The sequence below is a fragment of the Drosophila montana genome, unplaced genomic scaffold (assembly GCF_035044405.1).
Source record: "Drosophila montana isolate Dmon_TW-CO22-7 unplaced genomic scaffold, ASM3504440v1 contig_3319_1, whole genome shotgun sequence".
Classification (NCBI taxonomy): Eukaryota; Metazoa; Arthropoda; class Insecta; order Diptera; family Drosophilidae; genus Drosophila; species Drosophila montana.
The window spans coordinates 588233-611065 of NW_026998204.1; the positions used below are offsets into that span (position 1 = coordinate 588233).

Genomic DNA, 22833 nt, shown 5'->3' on the forward strand with positions numbered 1-22833 from the left:
TGGCAGAAAATCGTAAGAAGTGAAAAGAGAACATTTTGTTTTTCTATAAATTTAATAATAAATTAAAGAAAGATTATAATAATCATGGAGATACCATGAAAAAATCATATAATTTTATATTAATATATACTTTTATATATACATATATATTCTTCCCTCGATCTCATACTATGAGAAAGCCGTTCTTAAATAACTTTCGTGTCTATAGTCCGATTGTATACTGAAATTTTAAATATTTTCATATAGTATACCCATTATTTTAGCCATGACTGTATAGTGTATAGATAGAAGTTGCCAATAAGATTGCCGCTCAGCGCTTCGAACCAGCTTCCAGCCTAAAGTTTACTTTCATGAACTTGCTTTTCGACATACTCCAATGCATATTTAAGTTCAAGTTCTTAATTATTTTTAAAATGTTAACGAAACAATTTAATTGAAAATTTACAATTGTCCGTTTAACTGAGAGTTTGGCAAGTTCGACTAAATTTGTAGACTACATTTAATCTGTAAGCAAAATTGGCAGTCACTAAATATGGCTAGATAAATGCAAAGTTTACTATTGTTTCTGCTGAGAAGCTGAGTCAACGTCAAAAGCTTTTATATTTCAAGCCAAATCATTTTTGAAGAAATCTAAGCCTTGGTTCGGATTTTGTTTAGCCTATTTTTTGGCTTGATTTAAGTTTATCAGTAAGAAATGAAATTAATTGAAAGAAAGCTATTATAGCTAGGACTCGCATGTCAAATAGTGAACCAAGTCTCGGCAGCCTGAGGGATCGAATCCACGGCAAAAAACTGTAGGGAATTGTCATATATTTGCATATGCCACATACTTGCAACAGCAAGTGGCAAATTGCTGGGGCACAGCTGCAACAGCTGTACATAGAAATGCACTTTGCCAGCAGCCACTTGAAAAGTCAATTTCAAAAATATCAATCACAATTGTGAATTGTGCAGAAAAAGCCAGCAAAATCGCGTTTGCCAACTATCAAGCGGAAAGTGGAAAAGCAACAACAACAACAACAACAACAGCAAAAGAGTCGGAAAATTGCAATCAAAATTCGATTAGCTGCAAATGCAAATATTATTTATTAAGCCTGGAAACGGCGCAGTTGGCCAGCCCCCGCTCATGCCTGACTCTGTGTATTAATAAACATTTGATTGGCAGGAAGAGAGAGAGAGAGGGAGAGGGGGGGGAGGGAGGGAGGGAGGGAGGGGGAGAGAGGCAGCGCGTGCAATAATATTTGGCTTGTTTTTATTGACAATTTTTGCTGGTTAAGCTTGCAGTTATGAGTGCTTGTTGTTGTTGTTGTTGTTGCTGCTGTTGTTGCTGTTCTTTGCCGCATAATCAAAAATCAATTGGCCAGGTTATTGCATTTTCTTTGAAGCGAGCTCGTGGCCCGGCAACCTGGCAACCTGGCTAAATGAAATAACCACTCGAAAAGCAGTCAACATTCTCTCGCTCTCTCTCTCTCTCTCTCTCTCTCTCTCTCTCTCTCTCTCGCTCTCGCTCTGGTATTGGTTTCTGCGAATTGGCATTATGATTGTCCTTTGAAGTCGTTTGGCTCTTGTCTTTCGACTCGAACTCGACTGAAGCAGCTTTTTATTGTTATTGGCCAACTGGCTAACAGGGCCAACAGGGTAGCTGTGTACTTCTGAGTGGTTTATGGAAATCGCTTTTCGGCCAATATCTTTTCATTCGTGCGCATATAAAAACTGCGTATAAATTCATAAAGCGACTTGTTGTTGTTGCGGCACACAAATGGAGTCGATTTATTTTATGTTATCCTTTAAATCCTGCTTTACGAGCGCGCCCAGCGACACTTGCTGCGACTCGCCCGCCCCCGAAAACTGCCCCCAATCCCCGCACATCCCGCACACTCCCCTTACCCCTAACGCCCACGCTTGGCTTTATCCAACCCGCCGCCGCCGTTGTTGTTGTGGCTGCTGTTACTATGCCCGTCTCACTCACACTCACACAGACGCCCACCCTTCGGCCTGGGGAGTTGTCAACTGTGGGCGGGCGAGGGGTCAGGGGGGAGGGGGGGAGGGGGGGGGCTGCTGGGGGTTGCGAACTATTGGTCCAGCTGGGCAGCTGCTTAGGCTTAGACGCTGCGAATTTATGAAATAGTTGGCATTACCGTCCATTGACTGGCATTAGAGCTGCACTTACTTTTGGCGGACACTGTCTACTGAGAACTAACGGCAAAAGCGGTTGGGGTTGGGGGGGGGGGGGGGGAACAGGCCAAAGTGCAGCTCCGAGCCCATTGCAGATTTTTGGCTACGCAATGCAACCCCCGAAAATGTTGCTGCACGGTTTGTGGAGCATGCGCAGCGAAATTTTCCCTTTTTCCCAGCGAAATTTTCTTTTCTTTTCTATTTACTTTTTTGGTTTCGTTGATTTTTTTTCATTGGACGCAAACAAAACGCTTTTTGTGCAAGTATCAAGAATGCGAAACCTTTTCATTTATCAATGCTTTGCTTCGCTCCCCTCCCCTCTCCCCGCTCCCCTCGCCCCTCGTGGTCGCTTATCCCCATGGACAGTGGAGCCTGGAATGGAGGCAAAAAGTCAACGTTTGGCACGCCATTTTCACACAAACATTTCAATGAAAAGTATCAACGAAATTGCTTTCGAAATTGCTTCATATGCCATAAACAGAATGCGTGCCAGATTTTCTTGATGCTCTTTATGTGCATTTTATGCGAACCGCCCCCCAGGCACTCGCTCTCTCTCCCTCCCACACTCTCCCTCCCTCGCTCTCTCTGTCTATCGCTGCAGCTCTCTCACTCACTCTCTGGCTGGCTGGCTTTAAACTTTTAGCAGCAACTAATTCAGCGCAGGATACGCAGCTGCCGCTGCTCCTTGCAGCAGCTCCTGTCTCCTGCTTCCAGTCGCCAATCTCCAGTTAACATTTTGCTATTGCATATTTTCGTTTTGGTATTTCAATTAAAGTTTAATTAAAACGCGATGCCATGGTTATCAGACGCGCTCCAAACTGAAGCTGGAGCTGCTCTCCTGGCTTTCATCTTTTTTTTATAGTTTCTAGTCAAATTCATTTATTGAGCACCTCATAAATCCCTCACCTCACCTCCGCGCACACCCTGCCCCTGGCCCATTATTAGAGGCGGCATTAAGGGGCTCAGCAAATAAATTAGTTGTCTCTGAACTCGAGGCCAATAATTTATCACTTGCCTGGCCGTCTGGATTTGGATTTGGATTGGGCTGGCTTTGGGTCTCGGTGCTTCTGACTCTGCGGCCAATCGATGGAACTTTGCTTCAAGTTTTTGTTGGGGCTGTTAAAGAGATGTGCCATGTGAAGATTCTTAAACTCCGACTGTTTTTTATACACTGCTCCTATTGAAATTGTTGTACGTTTCAGTCAGATGGAAGTATATCCGAAGCTATTAAGTATGTATAATCTCGGTCAGCATCAATAGCCGAGTTGTTCTAACTAGGTCCGTCTGTACTTCTGTCTGAAAGCTTCGTCCTAGGCAACTAATTCAGCTAGAGTCCTAAAATTTGATATATCTACTCTGGCAAATCATACGCAAATCGAGTTTATCAATTTTTGGTCAATATCTCCTATTTTTTTTATAATATCGATAAATATCGATTTTGAGTCTTGGTTTTTTAGACATAACTCGAGGATTATAAGAGCTAGATACAACAAACTTGGTATGTATTATAGTTTCTCGTATAGTATACATAGATTGTGAACATATTACATTTTCGATGTCTCTCCATTTCCTTGAAATTTGATAACTCATTTCTAAAAGTAGAGTCTCCATTCTTGGTATTGAAGCAACATTTAGCAATATTTTATATAAATCAGCTAATAAACACGCAATTTATTCAAGAACGCGTTTTCCAGAAGGAGAAGAGAGAAGATAAGAGAAGCGCAAATTGCGACTATAGCAAATTAACTTGATGTTGTCTACTTTAGTTTTAAAAATAAGATAATAATCTTCTATAAAGAGAAAAGAGAAAGCTACTAAACTTCTTTTTCTCCTGATTATTGCAGTTACGGATTTAATTGATATCCAGGAATCTGGCTGAAGTGCCTCAACAAGGAATTCACAACTTAACTTAACCCCCACGGATATTCGTTCAATAACCGAACCCTAACAAATTATCAACATGCTGAATTGCCGGTGAGTAACTTTTTTTAATTTGAATGCAATTAAATGAATATCGAATGCCTCATATCCTTTTACGAGTGCTAATTTGTTGATGAATCAGTTTTCAATGAATGCAATTAGCAAAACAATTCGCTGTGTAAACTGAAAAGTTGTGAATGATTAAAAGAATTGAGTTGAAGTCTTTGATTACAAGAAAAAGACGTCCAAGACTTGGACAAAGTTCTTGTTATTAATCAAGGATATATGTATTTACTTTATTGGGTCAAATATATCTGCTCTTAATGCTGAAACTTCTCTGGTTCCATCTATTGAAAATGTTCTCTGAGAGCTATTCTTGGAAATTGAAACATGGACTTATAGGGAACAACTAAACATTAGACAGGACTCTCGCAAACTTCGAAGAAATTTCAACCTTTCAAGTTGTGAATTTTCAGTTAGAGAAATTCTGTTCAACTCTCTGCCAACCAAACTCTTCAAACTAAGCAAACACAATTTATGAATTTAAACAATTTTTAGTGGCTGATTAACTGGAAAAGTTTGCCCAAGTTGTGCCACTCGACAAATCAGCTCGATGCCGAATGTCTGTGTGCAAGTGCCTCTTCCACTTGCCACTTGCCGTGCTGCATGCCTCGTCTGCTTAGCAACATGCCTCGGACCTTCGACCTGGCCCCTGCCCCGCCCCCCGCCCTTTGTAGTTGCCAGGCAAATTAATCATGTGAGAAATTCATTTGGTTCTCAGTGCCGTGGTCTGTTCTGTGTGGCACGTGCTGCTGCTGGGCCACGTTGCAACAATTTAATAAACAAACCAATAAACGCAAAACATTCCGAGCTGAGCCATAACACAATGCTTTGACAACGGCCACACACTGTAAAATCATGATAAGTCAATTTGGCCTCCTTCTCCTACTCCTTTTCCTGCTCACGTGTCCTTGCCAGCTGCAGTCGTCCTGCGAGTGTGACAAGCATATTGCCTAGCCACGGGCGGTGCCTAAGACGCTTAACATTAATGCACCACGCAAATTGTTCATTTCTAGCTGTGTTACGGTGCGTAAAACACACACAAATTAACAATTGCACCACCCGCTGGCTGACGACCTTACCCCCAACCCCTCACTCCCCCTCTCACTCTCACTCTCTCTCCCATTCTATCTCTATCGTATTATGCGATTACATTTGTTAATGCTCTGCTGAGATTTGTTGACCCTTTGTAAATGGGTAAAGATAGTAAATCGGGAATTAAACGAAATCGATATAAATCGATATCGAATTGATCTATTTGGCCACATCTCTAGCCATGTCCCGATCTCAGGAAAACTACTCAAGGTAGAGACTGGAAATTTGTAATACATATTCTCCATTAGCATAAGCAGAAAGAGTCCATCATTTTCTTTCTCGATATCACCCTCTATTTTTACGATATCGATAAATATCGATTTTGAGGTTTTGGTTATTTAAGCATAACTTGAAGATAAGCAGGGCGAGCTACAGCAAACAAGATATGGAGGTTCTTTTATATCATGCACAGATTAAAAATATTTCTTTTTTATATGCTCTACTCCATTTCTGCCCAAATTGATAAGTACGCGCTTCTTTAAGTTCGAGCTACGCCCTTTGGTATATGCCCACATTTTGTCGCTCTATTTACTCCCGCAAATTTTCATAAAGATCGGACTATGAACACCGAAGTTATTAAAGAATGTGTTAGCCATAGTAAGGGCCTAAGGGAGGGGAAGATGGTGTCTTCTAGTCGAGCACTGCCAACTAGAGCACTTGTTACTAGCTTTCCTACAGTTACTTGTAGTTTATTAAATTATATTATTTTCTATATATGTATATATGTATTTTCTGTTGCAGCCTGCATAATTAAGCAGCTCATATTTCGTATCCTATATCCTGTATTTGGCCACGTAGTTCAGCTACGTGAGCTTCATAACTTATGCAGCCAACAGACAGTCACACACACACACACACACACACACACACACACACACACACACACACACTACACACTTTGGCCTGACTTGATTTTCGTCTTAAGACGCAAACCTTTTTTTTTGCTGTTGTGGGGAGGGGGTGCGCATTTAGGGGCTGACGGCTTGGGGCTGTCTTTATGCCGTCATTAGCTGCAAATCCTTGTAGATTGATTTAGGGCCAGAGACGTGTGTGTGCATATCAAATGGGCGGCAAATTTTCTAGTGCACGTAGGCGTGGCGCGCAGCCTCTTACACATTTGTGGAGTTTTCAAATAAAATGTGCTTATAAATATGTAATATGTGTGTCAGCAGGCAATCCGGCCGGCAGCACACAGTGGCTCGGGCAGGCAAAACAGCATGCAAACTTAATTTATATGCTAATTTTATTAACAGTGGCAGTGGCAGAGGCAGCAGCAGCAGAGGCAGTGGCAGAGGCAGCAGCAGAGGCAGCCACAATAAGTCCCTGCTAATCCAAAGGGCTGACATTCCATAAGCCGCAAAAGCCAACGACAAACGAAAAATCAAACATTATAGCGTGTTAATAGCATAGGCAGCAGCAGCAAACCCCTCCCCCCTCCCCCTACGTGCCACCCCCTCAGTCAGAGTGGACCCCGGATCGTTCCGTCAGCCGGATGAGCAGGATACATTAACAGCCAGACACTGATACGCAATTATTAAAACAATTTATCAAAGTAGCACATCCGTTAGGCTGGCGCGAAAAAAAAGGGGGCGGCTGTGGGCATGGCCAGCCAACTAATTGTTTAGCCAGCGGCGAGGGAGGGAGGGAGGAAAGGGGGGAGCTGCCCGAGCACCCGTTGAATGGGCCAATAAGACGCAAATGCTGGGCCAACTTTTGGCATTCATAGAAACCGCAAAACAATTCGCCAGCTGCATAGTTTTGCACAGAGACAGCCAGAGAGAGAGAGAGAGAGAGAGGGTGGGGGAGGGGGGGTTGGGGGTAGTGGCACTGCAGGAAGCGGAAGCTTAAACACAAATTTAATGAAGCAGTAAATTCGATTGTCGCATAAACAAAACCCGCCCGCATGCAAAAGGACAAGGCGCACGCCACAGGCAGCCAGCGGCCAGGATAATGGCAGAGACAACAACAACAACAACAACAGCAACAACAACAACAATGGCTAGGGAGCTGCGCCAGCCGCAAAAGGATAATGCTTACTGTAGCTGTCTGTATATATATATATATATGTATATGTGTGTGTATGTGTGTGTGTGTGTGTGTGTGTGTGTGTGCGTGTGTTGGCTTGGCAAACTTTTTGTGCTGGCTGCGGCAGTCATAAGTCGCACAGAGAGCAGCAGCAGGAGCAGCAGGAGCAGCAGGAGCAGCAGCAGCAGCAGGGTCATGCGGGGCGGGGGCGAGGGGGAGACTCGTCTAAATGTGACTTTATGTGCTTTAATAAAGTATAATTTTTGGGCGCTTAAATGGCGCTGAGCGGCCGCGAGTGCAGCCAAAATGCTCATAAAGTTGCGGAAATTGTGAATTAAAGCGCGCCAGCCAGCAAAAATTCACATTTGAAAAAAAAGGAAACATAAACAAACAGAGAGAAAAAAGGAAAACAAGACAGAAAATGCGACAAAGATCAGAGAGGGAAATGTGTAAAAGACTTCATAAATAAGCCCAAGCCTAAATTTCCCAAAGGAAAATAGTTAAAAATAAGATTTTCTAGTAAGCATGGGAAAACTAAGCTCTAATATTATATATATTATTATTTATCTAATTTTATATATTATATTATTTTGATAAACTTTTATTAGTTCGACTTGTGCCCCAGTTCGAGGCAGATCAAAATCTTTGCAGCTCGCTGTTTGTTCTACAAAAGGTTTAATAATTTTGAATCCGTTTCGTATATTTACTTGCTAATTGTTTGCTAAGCAAACAAAATAAATAGTTTATGATCTAATTAGGAATACTATATAAGTGTGGAATGTGTGCAAACTATCAGAAAGTAGCTGGACAGATATGAAAGGCAATGAAATAGAAATAATTTGAGTATATATATTTGATAGAAAAAGTAAAACAGATTTCAGTTAATAATAATATTAACAGATAATAATACAAATAAATTAAAGAGAGCTCTATATAAGTTAGCTCCCCAAGTAAGCAACAGTTGCCTTATAGAGGGAATCAATACTTCCCGTCGATCTGAGCTGGCCAGAGAAACTCTTTAGCCAGATGTTTCCTTCTAGCTCAAGTAAAGGCTACACTAACAGATTGGGCATAAAAGAATTTTAAATCCAAATTTTTTGTACAACTCCAAAGTTATCTCTTTATATAAAACTGTTTGTCCTGACTGACTGACTGACTAAATGACTGATTGACTGACTGACTGACTGATTGACTGACGCACTGACCATACAGCTAGAGCTACGAAGCTGAAATTTTCACAGTAGACGGGGTTTCGGTATATTCCACTCGCAAGTATGGAAAAAGCGCGTAAAACGACTGTATGAAACTTATTTGTTTACGTCCTCAAACTCATGTTCAAAGATCTTTGTTCAAATTGATTTGAGGGGTATCTTACACAATTTGGAAAATGCATCTCTTCTTCATATAAATAGGATTCAAATATTTGATGGGTAACGTTTCGCATTCGAATTAATTTCTTATTAAAATATGTAAATGACAATTTAAGTCTATGTTAAAGTAAAAGCTCTAAGCAGTTCTGTTAAAATATTAACAGCTGTTAAGCATTCTTATAATCAGGCAACATTGTTTTAACATAGTACTCATTCTGTAATTGAGAACTTGGTCGTTTTTCTACTCATGCTTTAAGTTTTTATTCAACGGAAATATCGCAACCGATTCCCTTGATATATTGAGGCAACAAAGGAATACGTAGTGTGATCCTTAGGCTAATAGTTTCAACTGATGCTTTTCAAAGATTTTCAAGTTAGAAGCATTTGGCATAAAACCCGCAAAAAGTCGACTTGGCTGAGTTCAAACCGCGACTGCATTTGGTTTGGTCGTTGCAAGCGGCTGCGGTTTTGCATTTGTCATGTTAAACTAAACGTTAAGTGTCAAGCTGACAGGCGGGCAACTGTCAATGGCGCTAACTGAAAGTCAAATGCGAGACGCGGCGACCGCAACAAAGCCGCACAAAGTTTAGCGACAACATGCAGTTGGTTGAGAGTATAGGGGCAGGGGCAGGGTCTGACTCACCTGGACACGTGACTCGGTGAGGCCAATGCGCATGGCAATCTCCTCGCGCATAAATATATCCGGATAGTGGGTCTTGGAGAAGCAGCGCTCCAGCTCGTTCAGCTGGGCGGGCGTGAAGCGTGTCCGGTGCCTTTTCTGCTTGTTTTTGTCCAGGTGCTGCAAGAAGAAGAGAGGGCGCAGAGAACGGGCGGGAGCCCGGCTTGAGTGTCGACAGCCTTGGCAGCGGCTAATTTACAAATACAACAACAATTACGTGAACATGAACATGAACAAGAAGAAGAACTAGAACAAGAGTAGCTACATTGATAACTAGCACTAAGACTACAATTAAAGACAATAAACTAAACGTAGCAACTAAATTAGTTAATTTTTGCATTTCTTTTTTTTTTTTTGGTTTCTTTTTGCTTTACATAAATTACATATGGAAATAAAATCACACTTACTTTTTATATTCATTGCACATAATTATTTTTATACACACACAATTTACACATTCACATATTATATTTTGATTTTTTTGGTTTTTCGTTTATTTTGTTTGGCAAATCAGTTTTTGGTTCGAATTGGTTTTTTATGCATAGCAGAGTTTTTTGAGGAAAAAAAATACATCGAAAAGAACATGGATTATTAAAAATTCAGCTTTTACTTGCTGCTAGAAGACTGCGAGAGCGAGAGAGAGAGGGAGACTCTCTCTCCCTCTCGCTAGACAGAGAGAGCGTAGTCTCTCACAGCGCATGCTCACCTGATCCTGCTGCTGCATGTTGTTGTTGTTGCTATTGCTGTTGTTGCTGTTGTTGTTGTTGTTGCTGTTGTTGTTGTTGTTGCTGCTGTGTCCGCTGGCAACATTCAGCGCATTGCTATTGTCGCACAGTCCCCCAGTCACATGCAGTCGGGCCACTCCGCCAATGCTCGCCGCACCACCGCCGCCGCCGGGTCCGGCTCCACCGCCGCCAAGATCCGCAATGTTCGGAGCGACGGGCAGCTGGCCAAAGCTATTGACGCCCGCGTGAAGTGCTGTAATTGCCGCCTTGGGTAGATCACAATCCTTGGGGCCTGTTGCGCAGCGAGACAGAGAGAGAGAGAGAGACACACAGAGAGAGAGAGAGTAAGAGAGAGAAAGGGAAAGCTAAAGATTAGTTGGCTGGCAAATGTTTCAGGTTTTATGTTGACTAAATATTTACTATTGGTTTTAGTATAAATACGAATCTTAGGCTGACCGACTAGCGGGTTTTAGCACACTCTGAAAACAAAGATTTACAAAACAAATCTCTTTCTTTAGCACAGTTATTGTCCCAGGTTAAAACACACAGAAAAAGGAGTCTGTTTTGTTCGCTTTGCTTTCTTTCCAAGCCTCACGCTTGCAATTCCCAACAGGTTTAAGATTGAAGTTAGAAGGACGAACTTGTTAGTAAAGTCTGCTGTTGTCCCTAAAATAACTATGCAGACAATCTGCTCTTGTTTTTTAACATATTATCTTGTTGTCTGTCTATATACTATATTCATATAAGTATATTGTTTATATTTATTTAAATTGACATATTTAAATTTGTCTATTATTACTTGTTTTTATTATTTATTTTTATGTATTTATATAATAATATTATTAGTTTATATATATTAAATATTTATATAGTAGTTTGTTATTTTTATATATTATATAATAAATTGACCAACTATTAAATATATATATACCAATATGACTTGGTCAATTATTAAGTTTTTATTATTCACTATATTTTGATTAAATAAATTCACATAAACATTTCGTGTATATTTATGTAATAATTAGGCCTATTATTAGTTTTTTAATTTATTTAATTTATTATTTATATCCGATTTTTATTAGTTATTTTATATTTAAATATAAACTAGCCTCTTTTTATCTCTTTAATATTTTTATATATTATGAAATATTGTAGGTCTGTTATTAGTTATTTATATATTTAAATAATAAATTTGTCAGTCATTAGTTATTTAACAATTTTTATATATTATATTATTGGTCCATTATTTGTTTTTATTTTATTATAATTATATTATTTTAAAATATGATTTTCATTGAGAATTGACTGTGTACTTCTTTATATACTTTAATAATTTCAGAAGTTCGATTTATTCGTCACAATATTTGATTTATATATTATTATTATTATTTCGATATATATGTATATAAATGTTTATTTACTTCGATATTTTTTGTTGTTTTTGAACTGTTTTAAATCAAAACTATTTTAGATTTAGTTAAACTTCACAACTAACTGAAAATCCTTTAGATTAAAGCAAATGCACTTTATATATTTTTATTTAAAATTAAATATATAATTTAATTGAAATGCTGGTCAAGTCATTGATAAACTGCGTGTGTGCGTGTGTGTGTAGTAGGTGTTTACACTAATTAAATGTAAATGAAATGTGACCGCAAGAGGTGCACTCACAATTGACACTCACTGTAAAAGTGCTGAAAAGCCGTCGGAATTTTTGTTGATTTATGTGAAATCTATGCGCAGCGCCTAACTGAAGCCTGTGATTAATTAAAAATGCACACTAAATGTGTGTGTTTTTTTCTCTTTAATTTTATTTTATTTATATATATTTTTGTTTAAACGTTTGCGCGCTTTGCCGTCGCGAGTTTCGACTGGTTGTATGTATTGCTCGGAGCGAACTGCGGCGATCGGATAAATTAAATTTTTCAACAACCTGTCATTCAAAAGATGCCAAAAACAGTAACAAACGGCGCAGAGTCGGCGACAGCAGCAGCTCGACTGAGGTGCGATGCGGAGAGACAGATACAGATACAGATACACAAATACACAGTTACAGAAACATACATACATAGCTGCAGATACATAGCCACAGATACATGGGCTTAGATAGATGTGCGAGCTGTGAGCGTAACCCCTTTTATTTCATTTTTACCTTTAGCTCACTTGACTACGTAACGCTGTTTTTTTCGGCCTGCCCAACAACAACAACACAGTAGTTGGAAATATCACGAAAGAAACAAAAAATAAAACACGAATCATAGGCAAATACAAATAGAGCCCACTGGGGTGGATATATAGAGGCAGAGTCGACTCGACGAGTCGACGAGTCGGAGACCTCAACTTCAACGTGTACCGTCTGGAATTTTTAACATGTATGTGCGAGGCGCTGCCTGTGAGAGATGTGTGAGAGACGGACGGCAGCAACAACAGCTCAACTCTTTTGCCATGTGTGTGTGTGTGAGTGTATCTTTTGATATTTCAACTCTGCTACAAGTCAAACATTTACTCATCGCCAGTTGATGCGAACTCTCGTCTCCATGCATAACCTTTTGGGCACGACTCTTTCGTGATGTTGTCATGATTTTCATATAATTATGCGTATGCCTCAAAAGCAAAAGGTTATTCAGCATCGAGTGAAGGTGTGGGCGTAGGCAAAAGTGTGCAATTTCCGTTGAAAGCGAAACCTTCAAAATGCAAATGGCACAGTCCATATTATATGCCAGGCTAGGCTAGGCTAGGGTAGGATAGGGTAGGGTAGGGTATGGCAGGGTATTCCAATTGCTTTCAATTAGCCGACTTTGATGTTGGCTGCGAGCGAGCGAGCGCAGCATCAATGATTTTTATTGTTTTCCAAATGGACTTGTTAAAATTTCGGCAACTTCACAAAGGCGCTCCGAGCCGACGCTGCAACAGCAGCAACAGGTGCGAGGCGGGGCACAGCGGAGCGGGCAATCGAGTCGAAAAGCTGGAAGCTGCTGCTGCTGCTGCTGCTGCCCTGCTGGAAGCCGAGCAGCTCATAAAAGTCCAACGAGTGCAGCGCCACATAAATTAACAAGTGCTCTAATCGCAGACGACTACGACTGCCAGCTACCTTGTAAACATGTTTATGAAAACATGCCACACTTAAACATGCTTCTTGTCTCTTCATAACACAATCTCCAATAAATTCGGAATGTTATGACACTTTCACGGCTTGAAGAGGGCAATCAAATGCGTGTGGATACAAATATCATGTCGAGCACTCATAAAGAGATATTTGCCACATTTTGAGGGTAGCGGCAATTTATTCTGATATCATTGAATACTCTGCGGAACATACTTAAGCCTTTCATATCTCAAAAATGCTCAAATTCAAGTCGATCTCGGGCCAAAAATTCTTAACTTGTTAACAGTTTTTGAGGGGCGAACGTTCGGTAAGCTTCCAAAAACTGAAATATTGTGAATCTGCGTATACGAGAACCTTTCAAATCGAACGTGGCCAGCTCTTAAAATCTTTACAAAGTGCTGATAATTGATATTTATCAATTTCAGACAAACAATGTAAACTGATAAAAAGATATATACTAAAACTAATATATTGATTTGCAAGTCTTCGGATGTCATAGATGATAGACAGACTTGGCTAAATATCGATATTTATTGTTTATATCGATTTTTCATTTATAGTCTTCGAGTTCGGTCAAATCTCTAGATCTAGATAAAACAGCCGACAGACTTGGCTTAATATCAATGTTTATTGGTTTTTAGAAAATTAGATAAATGATCGATTTTTAAGTATAAAAACTTGAAGCTTTCACAGTCTCTGAATTGGTCAGATCTCTAGATCTCATAGACGACAAACAGTCGTAGCTAAAAAGCGATATTTAAAGATTCTAGGTAAACTGGGCAATTTTTCGATAAAGTCTTCCAGCTCGGTCAGATCTCTAGATGTTATAGGCAACTAAAAGACTTGGCTTCAAATCGATATATGATCGATATAGCCTCCGAGTTCGGTCAGATCCTCTAGATCTCATAAATAACTAAAATGCTTAGCTTTAAATCGTTATTTTTTAGCTTGGTGAAAACAGGGCAAATTATCAATATATTGGTTTTAAAAACTTATAAATTTTATAATCTCCGAGTTCAATTAAAGAGAGAAACATGAGCTCGTCTTGATCTGGTATATCTATGTATATAGCGCAGCTGTTTCTTTCTGTCTGTTCCATGCATATACACAACTGCAATATGCCCCTTTCTTATATCTACTTAAAATGGCTACAGGGTATAAAAAGCAGGAAAGTCTTTTGGTGGTTGCTGCTGTTGTTGTTGTTGTTGTTGTTGTTGTTGTTGTTGTTGTTGTTGTAGCCGGCCTGTGTTAGCCATAGACTAAAGCAGCGACATTCCCTTATTCCAGTTTGTTGTTGTTGTTGTTGCTTTAGTTTTTGTTGTTGTTGTTGTTGTTGTGCAGTCGCGTTTTAAAGCGTTGCCAGCAAGTGCTAATTTTTACACATACACCCAGCGCGGCTACTGTTCATTAGCGATTTTTGACGCGCTCGATGCTCACGACAGCGCTTACATGACGCAGACACACACACACACACACACACACACACACACTCGCACACACACAGCTTAGTCTCCCATCAACTTGCAACATTGACGTTTGTCAAATATTGAAGAAAGACAAAAAAAACACGGCCGAAGCACAGCTTGAAAGCTGCTTCCGTGCCAGTTGCCAGTTGTTGACCATTTGCAGCATTTACAGTTAAAAGCAGTTGGTCAACTGCAACTGTAACAGGGCCAAGACGCAGCCAACTTTCGAGCTTTATGGCCAACTGATGGCTGCTCCAGTGTCGTGATTAGTAAATTTAAGGCGCGGTGTTAGGTGCGATATTATCTGCAGCTCCCAAAGCCAAACAGTTTACGCTCGAACTGAGCTCAGCTCAGCTCGGAGCTCAGCTCAGCTTGGAGCTCAGCTTGGAGCCAGGGCCGTTGCTCCAAGAAGTGCGACTTTTAGCATTCAAGTGTGCGGCTTCCTTCGGCTATGCGACTTGCTCTGAGCGCGGCCATGGAGATCTGGCTCCGGCCAAATAGCGCCACTTTGGTCTAGCTTTAATTTCAGCCAGCTTTTACAGTTGTGGCACATAAATACGAGAAAACAAAGCCGAGTGGCTGCAACTGCAACTGTAAATCTGTGTGAGCTCCAGACACTTGCTGGCCAAATGTTTGCTGTTGCAAGTCGAAACAAATATTTTTCAACTAGTAGCAGTCGAGCTAGAAGCTAAACGGAAGAAAGCACAGTACTTCGAATATATTTGAACTATTTGCTCTGCTAGTCAATATTATGAAGTGAGCAGAATGTGAAAATAGATTATCGATAATATAGAGAACTATATAGACTGTGAACTGGCCTGTCTGAGGTCAACAACAACAATGTAGAAACCCTTAAAAGTTGTCTGTTTAGCTATTTTAAGTTCTATCTATCATCAGCAGACTTTGCTATCGTTGCTAGATTGATTTGCTAGGCCTTGTCTTGAGTCCGCAGCTATAACCATTTGAGAATTATAAACAACGAAAAGGCGTCAAAACTAGCAAAACCGATAACTACTCTTGTGTGATGAAAGCTTCGAGTAATAGAAGTATCTAAAATGAACAAAAAACTATGTATAATTTGCAAAAATGTTATTGGCATTCGAACCTCAACATTCTTTGTTTTATACTTTTTATTTAATTTAATAACATTTACTAAGTTTCTTTATAACGATAGCATGTAACAGTGCGAAGCCATTCACATGACATAGAAGGAAATCTTAACAAGCTTAATCTGGCTGGGAATTCGAACTGCGTCTTTCTTTTTTTGTATACCTATTTTATTTATAACATTCCTTTATTTATTTATTTAATGTTTTTAAGTGACAGTTCTAAAACATTCACTTTATATAAGAATAATAGCTAAGCGCTCATTGCAAGCATAATCCAGCTAGAGGCTTTAACTCCGAGCACATTTTTTGTAGAAAATTCGTCTATATATTTGAATTGGGAGTATATCGTAGTGCTGAGTATTCCACATGATTTTCAAATATCACAGATTTCTTAGCCTTTGGGCTAAGTAATCACAACAAGCACAATCCAGCTTAACTTTTCTTAACTGAACTTTCGCTCACTTTACTTTAATTTCATTTTATAATTTAAAATTCCTGTCTAAACTAAGCATAACAAGCAAATGTCAGCTGGGGATTAGAGCCTGCTTTTTTCTCTACTACGCAACCGACTTTTAGGGCATAAAGATCCAGCTTCTGTTTCAGGCTGTTACAGCTCTATGGAGCATCTATCTGTTGGATCTCTGGCCATAATGATGACTAATTGGACATGGAATCAATCATAGATGTCTCTAATTTGGAATGGCAACGTTGTGACATTAGTCGAATGCCGTATAATGCCCGCAGCTACAATAAACATGGCGGCGCCCAACTGATTACAAGCAGAGCGCACAAAATAACTCTATGTTTGTGTGTGTGTGCGTGTGTGTGTGTGTGTGCGTGTGTGTGTTGGCGTGTTGTACAACTGCCAACGGGCGGCCATTTTGCTTGGTGGAGTTGCACGAAAACCGCACAAAGCGATTAATTAATTAAAATTGGCAAACATGAATTTATCGCGCAAGCAATTTGCACAATTTGCGCAAAATCAGTTTGGCAGCAGCTGCCGCAAAATATATGGACGGCAAGGACTAGCTGCTGCTGCTGCTGCCGTTGCAGTTGCAGTTGCAGTCGTCAGTTGCATGCACTGTACGCATAATTATTGAAATTTGGAAATTGTGCGGTCAGGCGAGGCGGGGCGGGGCGCAGGCCTATGGATTGGGGCGACCGCAGCAACAGTTGCTGCAGCCGCAACAGCCGCAAAACATTTCGATGCAAATGTTGCCCCAAGGCGGCCAATGGGCGCGAGGGGGAGGAGCGCCGGGGCGGGGGAGGGGGCACATATTTCACTGGCGCTAGCGACCGCAAAAATGCCAACGCACAGGGCCCGAAAGCGCGCTCTTGGCTCTGGCAGCCAAATTACAAATGCAATCGTGAAATTAATTTAATTAATCCGGGCACGAAAAATGCCGAGTCGACTACACAGCAAATGTTTGTTCCCCCACCCCCTCCCCCTCCCCCTCCCCCTCCCCTCTCTGCCCGGCATTAAGTCGGAACGATTTAAGTTTTTCGCGCCAGACATTCATTTGCAAATGTTGAATGGGCATTAGAGAGAGCATGAACAGCATGAAGCTCGCCCACAAAACGCGTTTCTTTTGCATGCAAATTGCGCTTAATTGGGCGCCCCCCCCCCCCCCCCCCCCCTCCGCTCCGCCCCTGAGTCCTCACTTTGCCTTGCTCGGGCGGGCCTACGCAGCGTATACGTAATATGCAAATGTTGCCGTCTGTTGCTTCGCATAGTTCCGACTGTTTAGTTTCTTTTTTGTTCTGTTTGTTGCGGCGAGGCTTATGAAATTTATTAGCAGGACATGCCGCAGCCAGGATTTGGCTGGTTGTGCAAAAAGGATTTTTCGGCGCGTTTGCCTGCATGACAACTTATTGAAATTTATAGTTTTGCTAAAGCTTGAAAAGCGTAGCGAATGCGTTTCTAATGCAATCTATTTTTGCATCGACTTTAAGACTGGAACTCTCACAATTCTTACAACTCTCTCTTAAATATATATATAAAAATATATTCCTGCCTTTAGAAAGATGTTATTACTTTTACTATATCAACAAATGCAACTGCTTCATCAAATAGATAACTTTGAAATGCATATTTATTTATTGCATAGAATATTCTGTGCATTTAGAGACAATTTTTGGATGCAAATACAAATATTTTGCCCATAATTCTTTTATGGCAATAACACAAATTGCGCATACGCCGCGTATGGCGCAACGGCTTGGCCATTGCCAGTTGGCAGCTGCGCTGCAAAAGGGGCAATAAATTAATAAATGTAATTAATTACGGGGCTGCAACTAGAGTGTGGGCGTGGCGCCTGCCCTTTGATCGAGTGTGGCGCCGCAAAATATTCAATAAAAGCGCGCACATAACTCATTCGAGTGCGAATCGCAGTTGCAGCTGCAAGTTGCAAGTTGCAGTTGCCTGGCTAGGCTATAAATTTGATTGCCGAAATTGAAAGTGCTTGAAAAATGATCAACAATGTGGTTAAAAAATATACGTACAAGTATTTATGAGTGCACAATATAAACTGATAATTATGTGCGTGAACCGGAGCCAAATGCAAATGTAATTTACAATTTGCGGCATATTTAAGAGAGCAATTATGCCAATTAACACACACACACACACACACAGATACACACACACACAGATGCACCCACAGCAGCAGCATGAAGAAGAAGAGCGCAAAAAATGCTAGCTAGTTAAATACAACTTAATTATTGCTAAATGCACGCGACACGGGGCGCCAGCTGTTTAGACGCCTCAATTATAGGCCATTTAGCGGCATCGATGAGGCTCCGGCCTCAACTCGGAAGTAACTACACACACACACACACTCGCACACACACTCGCACACACTCGCACATAAATACATCATATATGGCAGAGAGCGTATGCTCAAGAAATTAGTTTAATTATGGCCATCGGCCAGGCGGACAGATTAATGCACATATTATTATATATTAGCGCAATTCACTGCCCGATCTTAATTACAATATTATACCCTATACACCCCCACCCCCCCTCTCTCTCTCTCTCTCTCTCTCTCTCTCTCTCTCTCTGTCTGTCAATCGTTTTAGAATGTAGTTGACTTACCCAGCACATTGGCCCCAAGATTGTTCAGCATGCTTGCCGAGAAGTTGCGTATCGATAGAGTCGACAGTTTGTCGCCTTTGCTGCCTGTCTTTGGGCTCGCCAGCCAAAATTATTAACGTGTAGATATCTTAATTAGAATTTCAATTTAATTGAATTGCGTTTGTGCCGTTTGCTTGTGCCGATTCCCGCCAGGAATCTGCTCGTATACTCCTCTTATCACAGTACGTTAATTGTTGTGCACCGAATTACATTTCAATCATGATGTTGACTCTGTAAGTGGAGAAATCACATTACGAAATAATGGAAATTATATTTCTTAACAATACAATATATTATGACTTGAATATGTTTAGTAGAACTTTTGTTAATATTCCTTCTGAACTTTGACTTGATTTACTTATGAAAATCTTGTCTTGAATCCTGTTAGCTTCCCAACTTTCGGCTTCATTTCCCTTTCGACTCACCTTTTCTCTTTCCTTGGAGCCCGTCGTATGTGGCACAGGAGTTTGCCGCCGGGGTCAGAGTTCGCAGTGGGCAAAAAGGGGCAAGACGCTCAAATTGCCATAGTAAAATTAATTAAATGGCTTGACCATAAAAAAGCCAAAGAAATTAAATCGAAGTCACTTGGCCGGAAGTTGAAAAGTTTTCTTGCCGCTTACGAGACACGCACATGCACATTAACACACACACAGTTACACACAGTTACACAAACAGTTACACATACACGCACACGTAGACGTAGACGTACGCGTCGCAGGTGAGCAGCACGCAGTGTAACGGAAGTTGTATCGTTTATTGATGAAATGTTTGACCAACTGACAGCTGGACACTGTGTCCGCTCCGGTCCGGTCCGGCGACAGACAGAGACCGCAATTTGCTAGACTGCGGTCAGTTCTTGTTGTTGTTGTTTATGCGAACTTAATTGATTTTTAGCAGCTGCATTTTACGTATTTAGTATTTGGCGTTTACCAACACTCAATTGAAGCACACACACGATTTTTGGCACTTTGTTGCGATTCGGTCTGAATATTTCATTGAGCCTAACAACAGTCAAATTAGTTTGGCCTGCGGGAGCACTTGGCCATGCATGTGTGTGAGTGTGAGTGTGTATTGGTGTGTCGGTGTGTAGTTGTGTGTGTTGGCTATTTCCGGCTTTTGATTTTAGCGACGGCTCGTCTAGCATAAATATTGCTGTGCAGCAGCGCAGCGGAACGAAACGAAGCGCGTTACGTTTGCCCAGCGACTCGCTCGCATTTGAGACAAATGCGAAAAAATCAAAACGAATTGACTCGATGATGATAACGTTAACGTTAACGTGACGCTGCGCAGTGGCAGCGACGACGGCGACGACGGCAACGACAATGATTTCAATCGCCACCACCCACCCCTCGCCCCTGCCAGCGCATGCAATAGCTGCTGGCTTGCCAAACACAATCGACAGGCGAAAAGCGGGTAAGGCGCGCGTTATCTGCTTTGCTATCTGCCGACTGCTTAGCTTTCGCATTGATTTGCACAGCGTGCGCATTCGCGCTATGCGCGCAACAGAGACGGCGCTACTGTGCAGCTGCCATCTTAGCGCTGCCAGCACGCGCCTCAGCTAGTTGTCTCGCTCTGTCTCGCCGCGCCGCGCAGCTGTGAGCGAGACAACAGGCGTGCGGCTGTGCGTAATGCAGGCGCCGCCCACAAAAACGTAAGCATTGTGTGAGGGGCGGCTACCAATTGGGGGGCGAATTGTTGTATTTGTTGTTGTTGCTTATAAAGTCGATAGATGGCGATTGTTTTTGGCGCCTTGTGACTGGCGCCTATCGATAGGCGATATTTCCACCGCTGTCCACTCCCCACCCCACCCCTCCGCCCGCACAAGTACGCATTCGGTCGCACTGGCAACCGCGCACAGTTATTGCCAAAAGTCAACTTCGGGGGCGGCAACTGTGGAATTTGTATAAAGCATAACTCTCCGAGGATGACAGAGATTGAGCCGCGTGCCATTTGGGTCCTGCCATCTAAGGCTAAGACGGTAGCACGGGCTCGTTGCTCCTGGCTGCCTGCCTGCCTGCCAGCCTGGCTGCCACGTGTCAAGCGTCCTTTTGCGCCCACTCACCTGTTGTCGCCCCGGCACTCGCACTCGCACTCGCACTCGGCCCTCATATCTCATCTGTGCCGCCTCTCCAGTCGCTTATTAGTTTTTGCTCCTCCCGTGCCGGGCAGTTGTTGTCAGGGCGCTTTTGGCGGAATTTTATATTTGTGCAGCATGCAAAATGCCGAATTAGCCAACAAAGAATGTTCTCAAAATGAAACTTGCCATGGCAACCCGCAGCAGCAGCAGCAGCACTCAAAGGCGCACCACGCCCCCCCACACTCAAAAAAACTAAAACGAAAAAAAAGAAGAAGAACTCTGGCCACCACACTCGGTCTTCTCTTTCAATTCCAAGCTGTCCAAGCGCGCAAACAAACAAATTCGGGGCGTTAATTAAAAACTCAAATCACATACCTCCCCCCCCCCCCCTCCCCCCCTCGCACCCAACCACAAGAAGTACAAATAAACATGGTAAGGGGCGAGGGGGGAGGGGCGAATCGAATCTATACAAAGAAATAAATTGATGTCTGTGAAGATGTCTGTGCCCTGACTCTGGCTGTGATACAGTAAAATACATTTAGATCTGTAAAATATCACAGACAATTCTCAGATCTGGCAGCTAGCTGCCTCCCAAAGACAAACAGAGTCCAAAAATGACAACTGCTGAAAATTCATGTGAATTCCCACTAGTCTGTACTTAGAGCAAATAGTTGAAGATTGCTTATTATATGGACTGAGCATAATATATATGTATATGATATAATTACATAGAACTGATTTAAATATACAATAAATAAATGGAAGTATATATAAAAAATATATTAGGAATTTTATATTTTAGATATATGCTTCCATTTATTAGACCTCAAGATCAAATTATTTGTAATTCTATAACAGAATTTGAGCTTAAACTAAGCAGAAATATTCTATATACTGTCTTCTATCTTCAATCTTCTATATTCTATCTTTAATCTTCAGTCTTCAATCTTCGATCATCAGTCTTCAATTTTCAATTTTCTATATTTTCTAATCTATATTCTATATTCTACATTCTAAATTCTAAATTCTACATTCTACATTCTACATTATACAGTCTACATTCTACAGTCTACTGTCTACATTCTTCATTCTATATTCTATATTCTACATTCTATATTCTACATTCTACATTCTACATTCTACATTCTACATTCTACATTATACATTGTACATTCTACAGTTTACATTCTACATTCTACATTCTATATTCCATATTCTATATTCCATATACTATATTCTACATTCTATATTCTACATTCAATATTCCATATTCTACATTCTATATTCTACATTCTATATTCTGCATTCTATGTTCTATATATTCTTCTGAATATTTACGGAATGGTTAATAGATCTCAAGAAGTCGATTAATGGATTATATTAGAGTCTTATTCTCTAGAATAAACATAGAAAAGTGTATTGTTTATGCTGGAGAAATCTTTCTCAAGTTTAATCAAATTTTCAAGCTTAGCTTAAATCGATTATTTATGGCTTAACCCAGTCTCGGTCTCAGTCTCAGTCTCAGGCCCTCCATTTTGGGGCAGTGCACACAAAATAAACAAGCAAAAAAAAATCGTGAAAACAACTCAATTTCGATGTTGGGCTCGTTTATTAGAGCTTCAGTAGGTTTTCATACGTATATTTATTTATTTTTTTTTGCTACACTTTTTTGTTATCAGCTTAGTTCGAGCGTGTTAATTAATCAAAGGCGTTTGGGCTTGTGCGCATTTGATTCAAAGAGACACTGTTCAAAAACGGGGGTAAACATTTGCTGGCAACTGTTGAATTTGTTGAATTTCATAATATTTGCATTGCTCAATTAGAGGTCACATCGGAGGCGCCTCCTTCGGTTGCCACTGTTGCTAGTCCTGGCAGCATTTTGCATGC

At 41.0% G+C, this 22833-nt stretch overlaps 2 protein-coding genes across 2 annotated transcripts in view; one reads left to right on the forward strand and one right to left on the reverse strand.

Annotated features, from left to right (window-relative positions):
* The window catches only part of Cib2 (Calcium and integrin binding family member 2), an 18031-nt gene extending 13951 nt beyond the window's left edge, over window positions 1–4080 (forward strand). Inside the window, exon 5 of the mRNA XM_064690981.1 lies at window positions 4020–4080. Coding sequence (XP_064547051.1) covers window positions 4020–4054 — 35 coding nt within the window. The 3' untranslated portion in view covers window positions 4055–4080. The remainder of the gene's footprint in view (window positions 1–4019) is intronic.
* otp (orthopedia) overlaps window positions 1–19508 on the reverse strand; it is a 27726-nt gene extending 8218 nt beyond the window's left edge. The window contains exons 1-4 of the mRNA XM_064690982.1: window positions 19295–19508; window positions 18831–19100; window positions 10031–10341; window positions 9289–9444 (exon numbers count right to left, since the gene is read on the reverse strand). Coding sequence (XP_064547052.1) covers window positions 9289–9444; window positions 10031–10341; window positions 18831–18861 — 498 coding nt within the window. The 5' untranslated portion in view covers window positions 18862–19100; window positions 19295–19508. The remainder of the gene's footprint in view (window positions 1–9288; window positions 9445–10030; window positions 10342–18830; window positions 19101–19294) is intronic.
* Window positions 19509–22833: the final 3325 nt, after the last annotated feature.